Source organism: Eretmochelys imbricata, chromosome 9, assembly GCF_965152235.1.
Source record: "Eretmochelys imbricata isolate rEreImb1 chromosome 9, rEreImb1.hap1, whole genome shotgun sequence".
NCBI classification, from domain to species: Eukaryota; Metazoa; Chordata; order Testudines; family Cheloniidae; genus Eretmochelys; species Eretmochelys imbricata.
Window position 1 is genome coordinate 100,579,886 of NC_135580.1, and position 14,980 is coordinate 100,594,865.

Sequence of the window (14,980 nt, forward strand, 5' to 3'; positions counted from 1 at the left end):
AGGCTTCAGCTGAGCACTGACAAATTCATCGCTGGAAGCAAGTCTGTTTCACTTGTGTGATCGTATGGTTAAAATGGGGGTTAGACATATGGCAATGTGTTTAGCGTTCAGACTTTGTGAAATGCTTTTCAATTGCTGCATGCATTAATCTCACTTATAATATCTTTACCATATGCCATAAGGTAATAGTTATGTTTTTGCTTTGTAACTATAACAAATATTTGCTCTGGAACTGTGAACCCAGTCAGGAGGGATCCTCTCCTGCCCATCAAGAAGGCCGATCAAAACTAAATAGGCCATTGCGGGACATCACAATACAAAGGCTTTGTTAATTTCCCCTTACATCCCGAAGAGGCTACGTGCAAAAGGGCTCGTCCCATCAGCTTGAATTCTGGAAGAAGGAAAAAAAATAGCTGGACAGAAAATTTTTCATCTTTTGCTGTTTAGACACTCACAGAGCCGGAGCTATGAAACAGAAACAGAGATCCCAGGGTCAGTGTGGGTTAGCCCTAAAAAGACCTTCACAGCTGACAGATTGCTACAGCTCTGTCACCTTTTGGAACCACAGACTAACTCATTTGTGTATATATGCCTGCCTGCTTTAACGTTGTCATAACTCTCTCATTTCTTTCTTAGTTAATAAATCCGTAGGTAGTTTACTATAGGATTGGCTACAACTGTTGTCTTTGGTGTGAAATCTAAGGTACAAATTGATCGGGGGTAAGTGACTGGTCCTTTGGGACTGGGAGTAACCTGAATGTTGTTGTGATCTTTGGTCTAAGTGACCGTCTATCAGTAAGTCCAGCTTGCCTGGGTGGTGAGATAGACTGGAATACCCAAAGTGACTGTCTGTGACTCCATGGTAAGGCTGGTACAGTGCTGTAGGAGTTCACATTTGTTACTGGGTTGGTGAAATGACAGAACACACAGCCAGTATGGGGTCTCTGCCCTGCTTCTGGACAGTCTGGTCTGGGGTTGGCACTCGCAGACGTGAGCTACTCCAGATAGCATGAGAGAGTGCTCCTTAATTAATTCACTTATCTTGGATCTGTAGGAGGATGGAATGTCTTTGGGCCAGGTTTACGAAGGGATTTAGGTGCTTAAAGAGGTACATAGTTGCCTAAAAGGACCTAAGCAGGTTAGGTACAGCGAAGTTAAGGGACTTGCCACAGAATGACTGTAACAAAACCAAGATCTCTAGAGTCCTCTGCTTTAGCTACAAGACCAGCCTTCTCCTCCTCTTCTCCACTGGGAGAGACTGGTGATACAGATGGCAAATGCTTAAAAACCTAATAATAACTCCTATCTAATAACAACTCCTACACCACCTTTAAAAATGACTGGGGGTTAGAGAATAACGTTTAAACAATATAGACAGAAAAGCCTGAAATGTGAAGGGGTTTGCTTGTTATACGTGCAGGATACTGCATTAATTAGAGACTTTTCATCAGGGGATTTCAAAGAATTTGACAAACGCAGAAAAAAACCAATTTAAATATGCAGAGTTTCCATCCTAGATTATCTGAGCAGTCAGCACTATATCATCCTCTAGTGGCATCTGTAATTACTACACTCCCATGACTCTACAAAGGACACTACATTATATTGTGCCAGCAATTTCTCGTGAAGGGTAGCGGTCAAGTCAGACATTGGTTAGCATGATTGTTTGCAGAATGTTTTACATTAAAAACTAACCATCCTGTAAACAGACCTTGTAGATGACTTTGCAGAGGTATATTTCATTATAATTAGAGCTATACAAATAATTGACTTTTTGGCTTTTACTAGCAATTCCAAAAAAATGAAAACACAATTGTTTTGGGTCAAACCAAAAATGATTTTTAAAAAAATGTTCAGTGAATTGGAAGTTGAAGAAAAAAATAATTTCAGATAGAACAAAGCATTTTGTTCAACCTAAAACAAAATGTTTCATTTTTGACTTTTGAGCATTTAACGTTTGATTTTTTTTAAATTAAATTGAAGGAAATTTCTAATTGAAAAGTCATTTTGAACCCAAACAAGTGACGATTTCTGTTTGAAAATGTCAAAACAAAAGCTTTTGACTTTTTCTGAATTTTTGTTTTTGTTTTGCTTTTTTCGACATGAACAGATTTGGCCAACCCGGTATGAAGTCACAATATGTGTGTGTTGCTGAATCTGCATGGGTCACACACACACACACACACACAAATTGGTCTGAAAAATTTCATCCAGCTCTATTTATAATCGATGAGTACCCAAAAGCAACCAGGGCTGAAAATCCAGAATGATATTATTAAAAGTGGGTGCGAGGTATTGGAATCCTAACTGCTTCGTCTCTTCTTTACTGATGCTTGTAATACAGGAGCTTCATGTATTAGCCAACAGAGCTCTCATCTATTTAGGAGGATTTCATACTATCTCTTACCCAAGAACCCCCAGCTATTTTGTTTCTCAGGTAGAGAGATGAGGAGCTATTGGTGGGTGGAGTAATTGATTCATTTGCTGGCTCTTAGAGGTATATTTAAGACTGCCTCTGTTTTTCTGCTAGGAGTCATAACAGTTGAAAAATAGGCACCAGGAAAGTTATAGTTCTGATCAATGTTATGGTGTTTGAACAGCCAACTAGTGCTATTGGCCCATGTGGTAGAAGTCTGAGCATGATGCACACCTTGTTTCAACAGAGGCTTTGCCAATTATCTGGCCATCAGTAGGAAGGCAGCATGTTCCTCCTCCTGTGAATGTGTTAAGCAGAATTCAAGCCTTCAGCTTACACACAAAGAATCAGCTTCACATAGCAAACCAGCCCATCTGTGAGGATAGATGGAGACACACAAATGTCCCTGTCTATAGCCAAATGTACACCAGGCCAAATCCGCTTAGGCCAGCCCCAGTCACCATTCCCAAGAAAAAGGCTGAAGGGGTTCTGCAGGGTGATGAAAACTCAGCCTAGTTCCCTTCACCGAAGCTCTGAACACGTCTCCTGTAACGAGGGGGGGTATGTCTGCATGGGATAAAAGCCCCGCAACACAGCTGCGGCTGGCCCATGTCAGCTGACTCGGGTTCGAGGTGCTCAGACTGCAGAGCTAACAATGGAGCCTGAGCTCTGGGACCCGCCCCCCTCAAGCACCGAGATCCCCAGGGGGCCAGAACCACCTACTCCAAAGCTCTGTGCCTCATCACTGACTCTGGTGCTCCTGCCCAGCCCTATCCCTGGAGCTGCATTGCCAGGGCGTGTCCGTCACTTGCTGCCCCTGGCCTTGGTGCCACAGCATGGAGGAGACACACAGAGAAGCTGATGCAGCTTCAGGCCGATTCCCTACAGGGCTGGGAATTACCAGACCCCAGTGGCTCTGGGTGGTCCTGCCCCCCACCACTCCACTCTACAGCACAGCACTTTGTACCATGGGGACCATGCGAGTTTGGGCGGACCCCATTCTAGGGCCTGGATCTCTTTACAGGTGCTGCCTGGATTGTGAGCCCCTGTTATGTGTCTACCGTGGCTGGCACAACAAGGCCCCGAGGCTTGACTGGGAGCCTCTAGATCAGTGGTTCCCAGACTCGTTCCGCCACTTGTGCAGGGAAAGCCCCTGGCGGGCCGGGCCGGTTTGTTTACCTGCCGTGTCCGCAGGTTCGGCCGATCGCGGCTCCCAATGGCCGCGGTTCGCTGCTCCAGGCCGATGGGGGCTGCGGGAAATGGCGGCCAGCACGTCCCTCGGCCCGCGCCGCTTCCAGCAGCTCCCATTGGCCTGGAGCAGCGAACCGCGGCCACTGGGAGCCGCGATCGGCCGAACCTGCGGACGCGGCAGGTAAACAAACCGGCCTGGCCCGCCAGGGGCTTTCCCTGCACAAATGGCGGAACAAGCCTGGGAACCACTGCTCTAGATATAACTCTAATATGAAGAATTCAATGTGAGTAATAAGCTTAACCATAGTTAAGGGGGGTCCAACTCATCCCTGGTGTAACCCCATTGACATTGATGGTGTTACGTGAGGCATGAGTTTAGTACAGTGCATTCACCATGTTATACACCGGTTGCATTTTTTTATGAATAAGATAAAATGTACTTTTTTCCCCGTCAATGGCCTTGTTCACCTCACGCAACGTACAAGTCTCTTGAAGCCCAAAAGATCATGAATAATGCAAGGTGTTTGAGGTCGTTACCCCACACATCCGAACCAGTGCATTTTCATGTCTGAAAGTTTAATCACTTCTGTGGAAATGTAACTTTCAATATTTCATTAGCATAGTCTCCCAGCTGTCAGACATCAGCCAAGAGGCTTTGGTGACACTTTCAGTGCAGCTGTGAGAAGATGCCTTCATTTTAGGTGGAATTGGACAGCTGCTTTATCACAAATTAATGAACCACAGTGACCAGAAAATCCAAATTTAGCAAATAATTTATTAACAATTAATTCTGACTACAATCAGAACTAGACAAGTGATTGGGAGCTTTCATGTGAGGCAATGACCTCAATTAAAAAGAAAACCACAGGGCAACGCAACAAGGCAAAACGCTTTGCCATGACAGTGCGTCTCTACATAAGGGCAGGTACCCTGAGATAAAGATCATTGCCCAGGGACCCAGCCACCAAGGTCAGCAGCAGAACTGCTTGATTGCAGATGCATCTTCTCTGGCCCCAGCACCTTTGAGCTGATATTTCCCTGATATTATACCCACTGGCTGTGGCCCAGCTGCTCCCATGGACCAACCCAAACCAGCTTGATGCTACACCACATTCTCCCTTGTGAAAATAGGTCCACAGGGAGCGTGAACACCTCCCTGCTTGGCTGATCCACGATTTGCCTGCTCCCCACCCCGCTGCTAAGGAAGTACACACATTCTACTGCCAATCAAAGCTAAGCATGCCCATAGAGAGGAGACTTAGGGGTTTTTTAGGGGTGGGGGTGAAGACAAGATTTGTGCATAAGTGATTTTTAAAATTCAGCTCAGCCATTATTCCCCCCAGCAGATAGGCTCTGGAAGGTCACTTTTACCAAGCTTTCCACCACCCCCTTAAAGCAAGCTGCTAGAATATGGTTCATTTGGATTGCTCTGATTTAGTGATACTGCTTTTGTCCTTCCAAAGACTGAGTGCCTGGCTCTGTATTTAGAATGGTGGTATCCTTCAGCAGAAATGCCAGGAAGTTTTCTATCTAAGAAATGTATATGGCTCCCACTAGTGCAGTTAGACCTGGTGAGGAATTTTTCACTGAACCATTTTTGTGCTAAAACACAGTTGATTTTGACAAATCTCCCAACTCAAAAACTTTTTGGAAGGAAGAGTTGAAATTGTCAGAATGTCCCATTTCAGCATCTTCTATCCAGAAAGTATTGGGGGTTTTGAGTCACAGTGACTTTTCATTTCAAAATTTTAGTAAATTTAGACTAAAAAATGGTTTATAAAAAAGGGGGGGAAAGGCAAAATTGAAATAAAAAATACCTAGATTGCCCCCCAAATATTGTGGGTTTTGTTTGTTTTTGTTTGCAAAAACTTTTGAGATTTCAACTTTTCATCCTGATCTGGGATGGGAAAATTTTTTTGAAACCTCAACAATTCTCACAGGGTGAGAAAACTGCTTCTGGCCTCGGGCTAGCCACAGTATTTGAGCACCTCACAATCTTTATTGTGTTTGCCCTCACAACATCCCTGTGAGGTAGTTAAATGCTATTACCTCCATTTTATAGATAGGGAACTAAGGCATAAAGAGTAAGTGACTGATCAAAGTCACGCAAGGAGGCAGTGGTAAAGCAAGGAACTGAAGCTGGATCTCAAGAGTCCCAGGCTAGCACCCAACCCTCTGAACCACCCTTGTCCTTTTATTCAGCTGATTCCAAGCTGGCCAATGTCGGTTTGGAAAAAAGCCGATATACTGATTCTGACTCGCCAACTGAGGCCTATACAAAAGCTCAGAGATCAGCAGAAGGCTTCTAACCAAGTCTGCTGGCATTTCCACGAGGGTTTCAAATTTCATGAGTAACCAGTTTTCTGTCGGAAATCTTTGCCGTGACAAGAAGCTCCAAAGAGTTAGCGGAACGGAGGTGCGTGTGCCACATATATAAATCACTTGTCGCTGGCTGCTAAAATCAATCCCGCCTTGATCACTGAGTTTTCATTGCAGCTGCCTCCAGTTCTGTCTCTGCTTCAGCCCGCCACACGGCCTTCTTTTCAGCATTCATCCTCAGCAGCGTGTTGTCTCTTCTCGCAGCCTTTGAACATAAACAGTGAATCTCATTTGCACAATAAAATTTCCCCAACAATAAATATCCCACTTGTTTGCTTCTCTTGCTTTGGCACCCCAGTGTTCTTTTGATTTTTTACAATTAAAGAAGTTATTGAAGATAGATTTCCTTGCTTCACCTAATTGTCAGCATTTGGAGCCTCTGATTAGCAGAGAAAGCATATTGCCTTTGCTCCAAAGGCATGCAAACATCTAGGACAAACCGGGGCGGGGGGGGGGGCTTTCATCACTGAAAGACCCAGAAGCAGAGACCCTCTGGAGTTGTTTTTGTTTGCTTCCAAAGCCCATCCACCCATCCCTGTTTGTTTAATTTATTTCACTCATAGGCTTCAGGCCACCAGTTTCCACATCAAGGTTTCCCATCCCTGCCAGGAGGCCACCTGTTCCCACCTACGCTGAGCTGACGTTTCTGGAGGCTGTGTTTTTTCTGTGCTGTCACTCATCAGAAGGGTCACACCAGCCCAGCAAGGAATGGTCACTGCACACAGCTGATGCGTGTGTAATTAGACCACGGCGCTGGATGGTCTACCTCACAACCAGCAGGGCAGCATGAACATCAAGCACCTGCTGAGCGATGCCGCCGCAAATGACAATTCCTCCAGGGCAAGCCGAGCTTGCGTGGTCTGCTCAGTGGGGAGTGTGAGCCCACAGCACTGGGGAAAGAATGGGCTGAGTGGCCTGAAAGAAATGGATACAGTGTCTCACTTAGGCCTGAGCCAAAGCCCACTGAAGTCAGTAGGAATTGTCCATTCTCTTTGGAGAGGACCTATACTGAGCCACAGAGAAATAACTGGTTTTTAAAGTTGTATTGCAATGGGTTATTGCAAAGTCAATCAGAAAGAATAATGGTCCAATAAGTCACATCACCAATACCATACTACAGCCAGAAACATGTGGTAAGTAACTCATCATCCCTAATATATTGGTTAATGTGTATTTGCTCAAAAAACCTTTGTATTTATTAAGAAAAAAGTCGTATCTGCACCGGTCAAACAGTGCGGTTGCTGACCAGTCAGTACAAACATACTTACTTGCTTGCCTGAGATGATCATGACCAAGCAGCCTAGCAGAGTCAGGGCCATTGTGATGTAGCAAATTTTGATCCTCGCTCTGTTCGTAGCAGCTTTGATGACTTCAGATCTGCAGAAGGGCAGAGCAGATATCTGGTCAAATGACAACAGCATGAAATAAAACAAGAGGGTTGGGGGGGGCAAGAGGGGAAAGTTGTTTAAAGAATTGCACAATTCTTGCCAGTGGCAGTTTATTTTGGTCAGAGGTCTTCTGGTTTCTTTATATTAATGGATTGTTAAACGAGAAGTTAACAGTCAACTAGCTGCTGCCTGAGGGGTTTAGCCAAACGCTGCATAAAGCAAACATCTGAAGGGGGCCCACCAGGGAATGAATGCTGCTCCTCTGCCTTTTCCTGACCCATTCAGGAGTGAAGAGCAGACAAGTGGCAGAGCTCGGAGTGCAATTTAATCCTTTTCATGACTGAAATCCAGGGGGCCACGTCCTCAGCTGACTGTGCTGATTTAAACTAGATGGGGGTCTGACCTCCATTGATACGTACGAATGATGGTACTGCCGGCTAATGCTACCTTTGGTGGGGCGACATGGCGCTCTGGCCTGGGCCAGGAACGCAAGTCTTGGCTAGGATTAATGGAAGCTTTCACATTGCAGCTGCTTCTCACGGCGACTCCCCCTTGGGTCTGTCATTATCATCCTATCACATTCCAAGAAAAGCTCCTGCACGAGGCGCTTTTCAACGTAGAAAAGTCAGCCAAAGCAAAGCAAGCCATCCAGCAGCTGCGAGGAGGATGGAAGCGAGTGGGCAGCAGCTGAAGGCTTAAAGCACGGGGCAGTAGCACACCAGCTGGGAGGATTTTATGAAGCCCAGCGCATCTGCAACTGTGACCATCAAGTAACAAACGTTGTTAATAGCAGACTCCAGGGCTAGATTCTCAGCAGGGCTAAGTGAGCATCGTTCCCCAGTGCAGGTCACCTGCATCGTGGGAGCCAGTGTGGGGAGAGAAGCCACTTCTTGCACAGGCAGGTGGGCAGAGGAAAAGTCAGGAAGCAAATTGTGATTCCCAGAGGCACTGTCTGATTCCTACTCTGCTCCTGGGACAGTGAGCTATGCTCTGCCCTTGACTTGATCTGGACCGTGTCCTTATAATCCATGTTTTATACTGGGCATCAGTGGTGACTGATCGCCAGCACCTCAGGGGCCATCCTGTAAACACCTGGAGACCTTTAACGGTCCCATGGGTCTCAATGAGACTCCCTACCACAGCGCGGTTAAGCCCATTTGTGCTTGCTTGCAGGATTAGGGCCTTGAATGGAAAACAAATATGAAAACAGAACAGATCTGAGACACAGGAAGAGGCAGATTCTGCACTAACCCCACCCCCAAATCAAATACACATTAGAATCAATCCACTTGTTGAAACCCCCATGTTTCCCCACTGACTCTGTTCCCCTCCTTCAGCAGAGAGCCCAGGGGAATATTTTATGTTAGAACACCCACTTTGAAGACATCTTTGTTTAATGTTTCTTTTCCTGGTGTTCAATTGTGCTAAGTGTCCACAACGGTCACTATCATGAGGAGTGCACTAGTCACTTCCCAGCAGGTCAAACATGATCTTAGGCAACAACTAACTGTATTGCGAATCCTCCCACACATCATGAGGGGGAAAACATGCCATCGGTGCTGTACCTATGGGCACAAAGAAAGATGTGTGCTTGTGGGCAGGTGGCAGGTGGCAAACAAGCAGTCTGTAAATGCTGGGTTTTCTTGCTGCAGGCATTGGCATTTTTATGCAAACCCATGCCCATGTTAAAATTATTGGGACTATTCAAGGAATAAGCTTGATCCCAGCAGTTCTGTTACTTAGGGTCCTCAACTAAGTGAGGTGTCCTTGTAGCTCAGACATCACAGCCCTGCACCTTGGCAGTTTTCCCAAACACCTTCCTACTAACACCAGGGGACTGCTTGAAATGGTCCTTGAGGCTGTAGATGGTAGATGCAGTCTTCCCAGAGACTTGTTAACTGTTCATAGTCATTGCTGAGATGTTTCTACTGGGCTCTGCAGATGACTGAGGGCACTTCTTTGACTGTTATTTCTTGCAATAGACATTTTAGCATGACAACTTAAGCCAATCACTCATGAAACTGTAGCAAAAGAGTGGCTTTAATTACATCTGTATGGGGAAAGCATGTGTTGAGGACCTGGTAAAGAAGCCCACCACCACCACATAAACACACCAATGTTAAAAACCAGGTGGCATTAATGTCTCTACACACTGAACTGATGTTCTTTTTCAAAAAAAGATCTAAATAGGGAAATGAAAATATAAACTGGCCTGATGGAAACTCACTTCAGATGTTGTTTGCTAAAGCTATGGATGTTCCCGATTCAGAACAGTGGTTAAAGCACGTACCCTGAAATGGACATTAGGCAGCTCAGTGATTTGTGAGCTACCCAGCAATTTGTGTCAAAAATGATTTCTGTCCTCTTCTGAAATTCCTAATCTCCAGAGCAATTTAACTCAGTTCACCTTACAGAGTTGGCAAAAAAAGCGACTGCTTCAAGATGGGCTTGTATTGTTTTTGTACTGAGACAGCAGTGCGCCCACACATTTCATGCACGGTCCCGTCGTCCTGTTGTACTATTAGAAAAAAGAACGCTCATTGTGTAAGCCTAGCGCTGGCGACTGGCCACGCAAGGGAAGGTTTGAACTGGCCGTTCTACACATACCCAGTGGTGGAGATTTTGACAACATAAGAAAACAGGTCTACTTACGATACTAGAACTGGAATATCCTCCTCTTTTTTAAACCGTCCCGCCCATAATAATATCTTTTTATCAAATGCTGTAGGTCTCCTGTCATTTCTGAATGTGTCACGGCCTGTAAAAGATAGTACCAAAGAAAGTCATCAGCTAAGTTAAGAGTGGAAGTAAAAAGCTGCATTTAAAGAAAAAGAGTCTTGGGCTGAAAGTTTAGAGAAGGGCTTCATGTGCTCGAGGACACCTGTCATTAAGGGCAAACCCACCCTCAATTAAGATCAATGAGATTTAGCGACTCAACTCAAGGGCCCTGTCTAGACATTTTCTTTTGTAGTTGTCCCCCATTGCAATTCAGCTGGTGCTAGCAACGATGAAAGGGGTTTTTTAGTCATTGTGTAGTCTAACCATTGCCAGTGATGGTTAAAATACCAGTGGCCGGTCTACTTTCTGGATGGGCACTCTGCCAAGCAAGCTGCAATGGTGCAATGTTCACGACAACTCTACAAGAAGTTAGAAGATTTCATGTCATGAATTGTATGGATTTTTCCAATTCGGGGGCAAAACGTAGATACATAGGATGAAACCCTGTCCTCACTGAAGTCAATGGCAAGATTCCTATTGATTGCAATGAGCCAGGATTTCACCCACAGATTTTTAAGGCCAGAAGGGACGTTAGATCAGTCCAGCATCAAGCCCGTAAATGAAATGAAAAATCTTTAATTTAAAAAATGTTGGAAGGAAATTAACTTTTTCTTTGGTGGGAGGGAATTTCCATTCCATTTATGAGCCTTTTCCATAAAAAAAAATGTTTCAAAGAAATAATTTTGAGATGTTCTATTAAAAATGGTGCTGCGGGGGGGGGGGAGGATAAGAGTCTAGTGTGGACACAGCCAAGGACTGGCTCCAAGTGCCTTGTTGTTAACTGCAGCCTGGCCGCTGTGGGCTGATTTTGCTTGGAGCCCTCGGATGAATGGCGAGGGAACGAAGGTTCTTTCTCTCTTTGAGGGCAGCATCACAGAAAACGTACCACAAGGTCAGAGTGACATTCTCCCCACCACGGTGAATGGCTTGATCTGTACTTTGATCCCAGATGTAAATGGCAAGTGTCTCGCCCACCCCAGTAATTCCCTTCACTGAAATCAACAACACACACGGCTCCCAGGAAAAGCTTTGCAGCAAAAACAGACTGTACATTATTTATGTTTGTAGAAAGAAAGCCCCAAAATAAATTGCTGGTCTGAAACTATAGCCACTTTTCAGCATTACCGCACACAGGTCAAGCAAGAGATTTACAAGGAGATGTTCCCCCCCACCCCCTTCCAGTTCAGTGTTCAGAAGTCAGAAACACAGCTCAATTCCTCCTCCTCATCTCTTTGTATTTGATTGTATCTGTGTCAGCTGCAGCATCTAGTACAGCAATGTGCAGCTGCAGGAGAGGCTGCTCTGGTACCCAGCCGGAACCGAACAAACTTCAGGCCTGCCCCGCACGGACAGAGTCGCACTCCTCCATCGCCAGGCATGGCCACTGCTGTAGTTTCCCCTCTTTGCTGGTGTGACTAGATCAGTTTTGTGCTTGGGCCAAACCAGCAAAAAATTCTCCCTTTCCAAGGTTAACAAACACCAAACAAAAAGTCCACAAAAGGTGTCCGTCTGCCCATTCTTCCTCTGTGCCAGGGGTATAATCGCACCACTTCAGAACACCGCCCTGCTGCCATGGAAGAGTCTGTGCTTTTCCACTGCCATGCCCCTGAACCAGCTGCCTCAAACTCAACCCTCCCTGTTTTCTGTTTGCCCCAGGGCCACTGCCAACATTGGCCCCCTCCCCAACCCTTCCCAGGATTCTCCAGTCCAGCACCTCCATGCTCCTTCTACCCCTCCCCGAGACTGGGACCACCACGGGGCACACCCAGTCACTGCAGAGCCTCCCATACTCTCCCCAATATCTCTTTACACTGAGCACAAGGGCTTTCTGATATCTCTGCCCCCTTTCCCCACGTGCTCTGGTTCCCGCTGAATCTTTCTGCTCTGGGCCAGAACTTGAGAATGTCCTGGACCCATGCCTGCCTTCCTCAAAGGTCTTATCTATCTTCCTTTCCCATTCCTCTCCCCCAGGCAGATGCTCTGACTCTGAGAGCGGAGTGGGATGTTTTGCTGAAGAGAGTCTTGTTGACCAGGAACCCTGTCTCCTGTTTCGTCTTGTTTTTAAATGCTCAAAATAGTGAGGTTTAGCAACCTGTCTGCTGTGTTAATTCCTTGACAATGTCGCCATTCCACAAAGAGAATGAGGAGGGAGGTTGTGTTAAGATACAGTCTATTGGGAGGCTGACAACATGCTTTCATGAGAGCTAGCGACAGGCACAACCATTAGGATGCATTGCACCACACGAGATTATCCGGGGGAGCCCGTTGGTATTCTCTCTCAACATGTGTCACTACAAAGTAAGTTCTGTGCCCCAGCCTGGAAATGCGTTCCCAACATTGGGTCTGAAATGAGGCCAGTTGAAGTAAGCCCACTGTGAAAGAGTAACAAGAAATGGCGAGCCGGATGCCAGAGCACCTGGTTTTCCACGGCCTTCTATCCCGCACAGTTAGAAGTGAGCCGAGGAATCTGCTCTGGCCACGTGGAGCTGTAGATGACAACTTGAGGCACAAGGCAGGAGAAAATCAACCCCCCTGAGCCGAGACTATGCTGCTTGAGTTTGAAAATAAACAGTGGCATTAGAAGCACATAATGCTCTGTGTGGGGGTAGGGGAGGACGGGGTGCAGCTGATGTGGCCAGCTCCCCTTGAGCTCCCCACGTTGCTAATGGTCACAATTACTGCTGCTCTCCCTGGATGAAACGCACTCTGAAGCTACATACAGACTTAGGAGACAGAAGACAAAGAGCATCATTCCCTGCTGAGTTTACCTGGATAAATAACACCACATTGTTCTGACCAAGGCCTTTCTTTCACCCCAGTTTTGAGAGAGGCTGAAAAATTCAGAGTATAAACCCTGCCCCCCTTTCTCACACAGTGAAGGGCCCGGGAGGGGGTGGGGGGGGGCTTTTACTGTCCCAGCCCTGGGGAGAGGTGTGGTTCAGAGGTGCGGGACACACTGCTGGCTTTCTTACATGGTGAGTCAGTGCCCAGCAGAGCAGGCTTGTAAACCAGCAGGCTGGGGCAGGATGACAGCCCATTGCAAGGCAGGGAGGGCTGGAAGCCCAGGCAATCAGCCATCCCCAGGGAGTCAGCTGGAGATCCCCAATGGCTACTAGCCTCCACCCTGCACCCCGACTCTTGGCTGCTGAAGCTCCAGGGGAATTTTGTCAGGGCCAGCCCCCGTTCAGACAGGCAGCCAGACCACTCTTCCGCCCCCTCCCCCAGGCCAGGTTGCTGAAAGCTGGCAGTGCAGGTTAGGAAAGGAGACCTCGGCAGCCAGGGGTGACACTGGTAGGGGTGGAGGTGGCTGAGCAGCTGCTGCAAGGTACCGGGTATCATGGCTGCTGGAGAAGCTGCTCAGCAGGGCTCATATGGAGCGCCAAGCAGCTACCCCACCCTCCAAGCCACCTCTCCCCATGGGAAGGCTGTGCCAGCACGAACTGCCCTCTCTCAAGATAAATCCCCACTCCGGGTCTCTCTAGCCCAGGGAGTGCAATTCAGTCCGCTTCCTGCCTAGCCATCGTTCTGTGCCTGAAAACATCACCTTCACTTGGTGCCTGCAGGAGCCCTCAGGGACACAGAACCTCGGCGCTGCCTGACCCGAACCCTTCCTGCACCGAGGCCACAGTTCTCCCAATTTCTAACGCTCCCACTGCTGGAAGAGCTGGGGGAGAGACCCCGCTGCCAGAGGCTGGGTTGAGACCTACCTGGATGCTACAGGACGAACCCTGGGTACCTGAGAGCTGCTATCAGGGTATATTTGTAAACTTAAGGTGACAATTTACTTTGCAAGGCCTGAGTCTAATAGCAGCTCCACCAGCCTCGGCCGACTGCCTACAATAATATGAATAGCTTCTATTCTAGGACTTCATTACTAGGGCATGAATAGATACATCTATTTCCTGGCTGGTTTGTTTTTTAATTTAACTAGTTTACTTCCATGAACTGGGAACATTTGCTTTGATGGAAGCAGGACTATTTTTAAATGGAAATTAAGAAATTGTCCATGTACACTGTAAAAGGTGGGGCTGCCAGAGACTCTGTCTCAGAGACTTTGTGGTACCCACAAAGAACATACAGAATCTCCTCAGCTTAGCTAGAGGATAGAGAAACGGGTCAGTCACTAGCCATTTTACTGTAAATTATGTGAAACACAGAACAAAACATTTCTACCCACCTGGAATAGCTGTTTGAGAAATAACCTTCTTTGTGGCCTCCGCTTTATTACAAAGCGTTCTTCTTGTCTGTAACAATATCTGAGCATCCTTGGTACATGGACACCTCCAGAAATCGGTTGCTCTCAAAATACCTGTGACAAGAGGCTTACTTTTCAATAGCCGCCCCAACATTGTGTGTCCAGTGCTGAAATGTCCACTTCTATCTCTCGTGCTTCAGTGAATAGACAACTCAGTAGTAGCCATTTACTCCTATAGACCTGATGTTCTGGCCAGCACACAGCAAATCAAAATAAACTTGCCAGGTGTTCGAAGGTTAAATTGCTGTATGTCCGCTGACGGTATCATATATTTACACCACTTACCAGCTTCGCTGAGTCACAATGACTTGAGCAATAGATCTACTGCTCGTGTTTGCTCAAAGACACACCTTTAAAATCACAAGGGCAATAACCCTAACTGCTCCTGCCTATGTACAATGGGCCTAACCCAATTCCTGTTTAAGTCACTGAGAACTGTATGTCTCACGCTCTGTAGCTCCAAGGAGCTGCCAATGATTGTAAAGATTTTGCATTTCTCTTATACCCCCATGACCAGCAACAACAAATTCTGCAATGACTGTATCGATCAAGAACTGAAATCTCAGTTTGTGT

The 14,980-nt window shown here is 46.6% G+C and overlaps 1 protein-coding gene across 1 annotated transcript; it reads right to left on the bottom strand.

The window, feature by feature from the left end:
- Positions 1 to 6,083: 6,083 nt before the first annotated feature.
- On the bottom strand, positions 6,084 to 14,501 carry LOC144269838 (protein FAM162B-like). The gene is made up of 4 exons (XM_077825766.1): positions 14,330 to 14,501; positions 10,027 to 10,132; positions 7,255 to 7,363; positions 6,084 to 6,191 (listed from the first exon to the last, which is right to left on the bottom strand). The coding sequence occupies exons 1-4, from the start codon at positions 14,499 to 14,501 to the stop codon at positions 6,084 to 6,086; spliced, it is 495 nt and encodes a 164-aa protein (XP_077681892.1).
- Between the last annotated feature and the right edge of the window lie 479 nt (positions 14,502 to 14,980).

Excerpts from the sequence above, each read along its gene's own strand:
- LOC144269838 (XM_077825766.1), bottom strand. The coding sequence starts at position 14,501 with ATGTTGGGGCGGCTATTGAAAAGTAAGCCTCTTGTCACAGGTATTTTG. Across the intron at positions 7,364-10,026 it reads GATATTCCAGTTCTAGTATC|ATCTGAAGTCATCAAAGCTG; the intron begins GTAAGTAGACCT and ends GCCCTTCTGCAG. Across the intron at positions 6,192-7,254 it reads TGATCATCTCAGGCAAGCAA|GCTGCGAGAAGAGACAACAC; the intron begins GTAAGTATGTTT and ends TTATGTTCAAAG.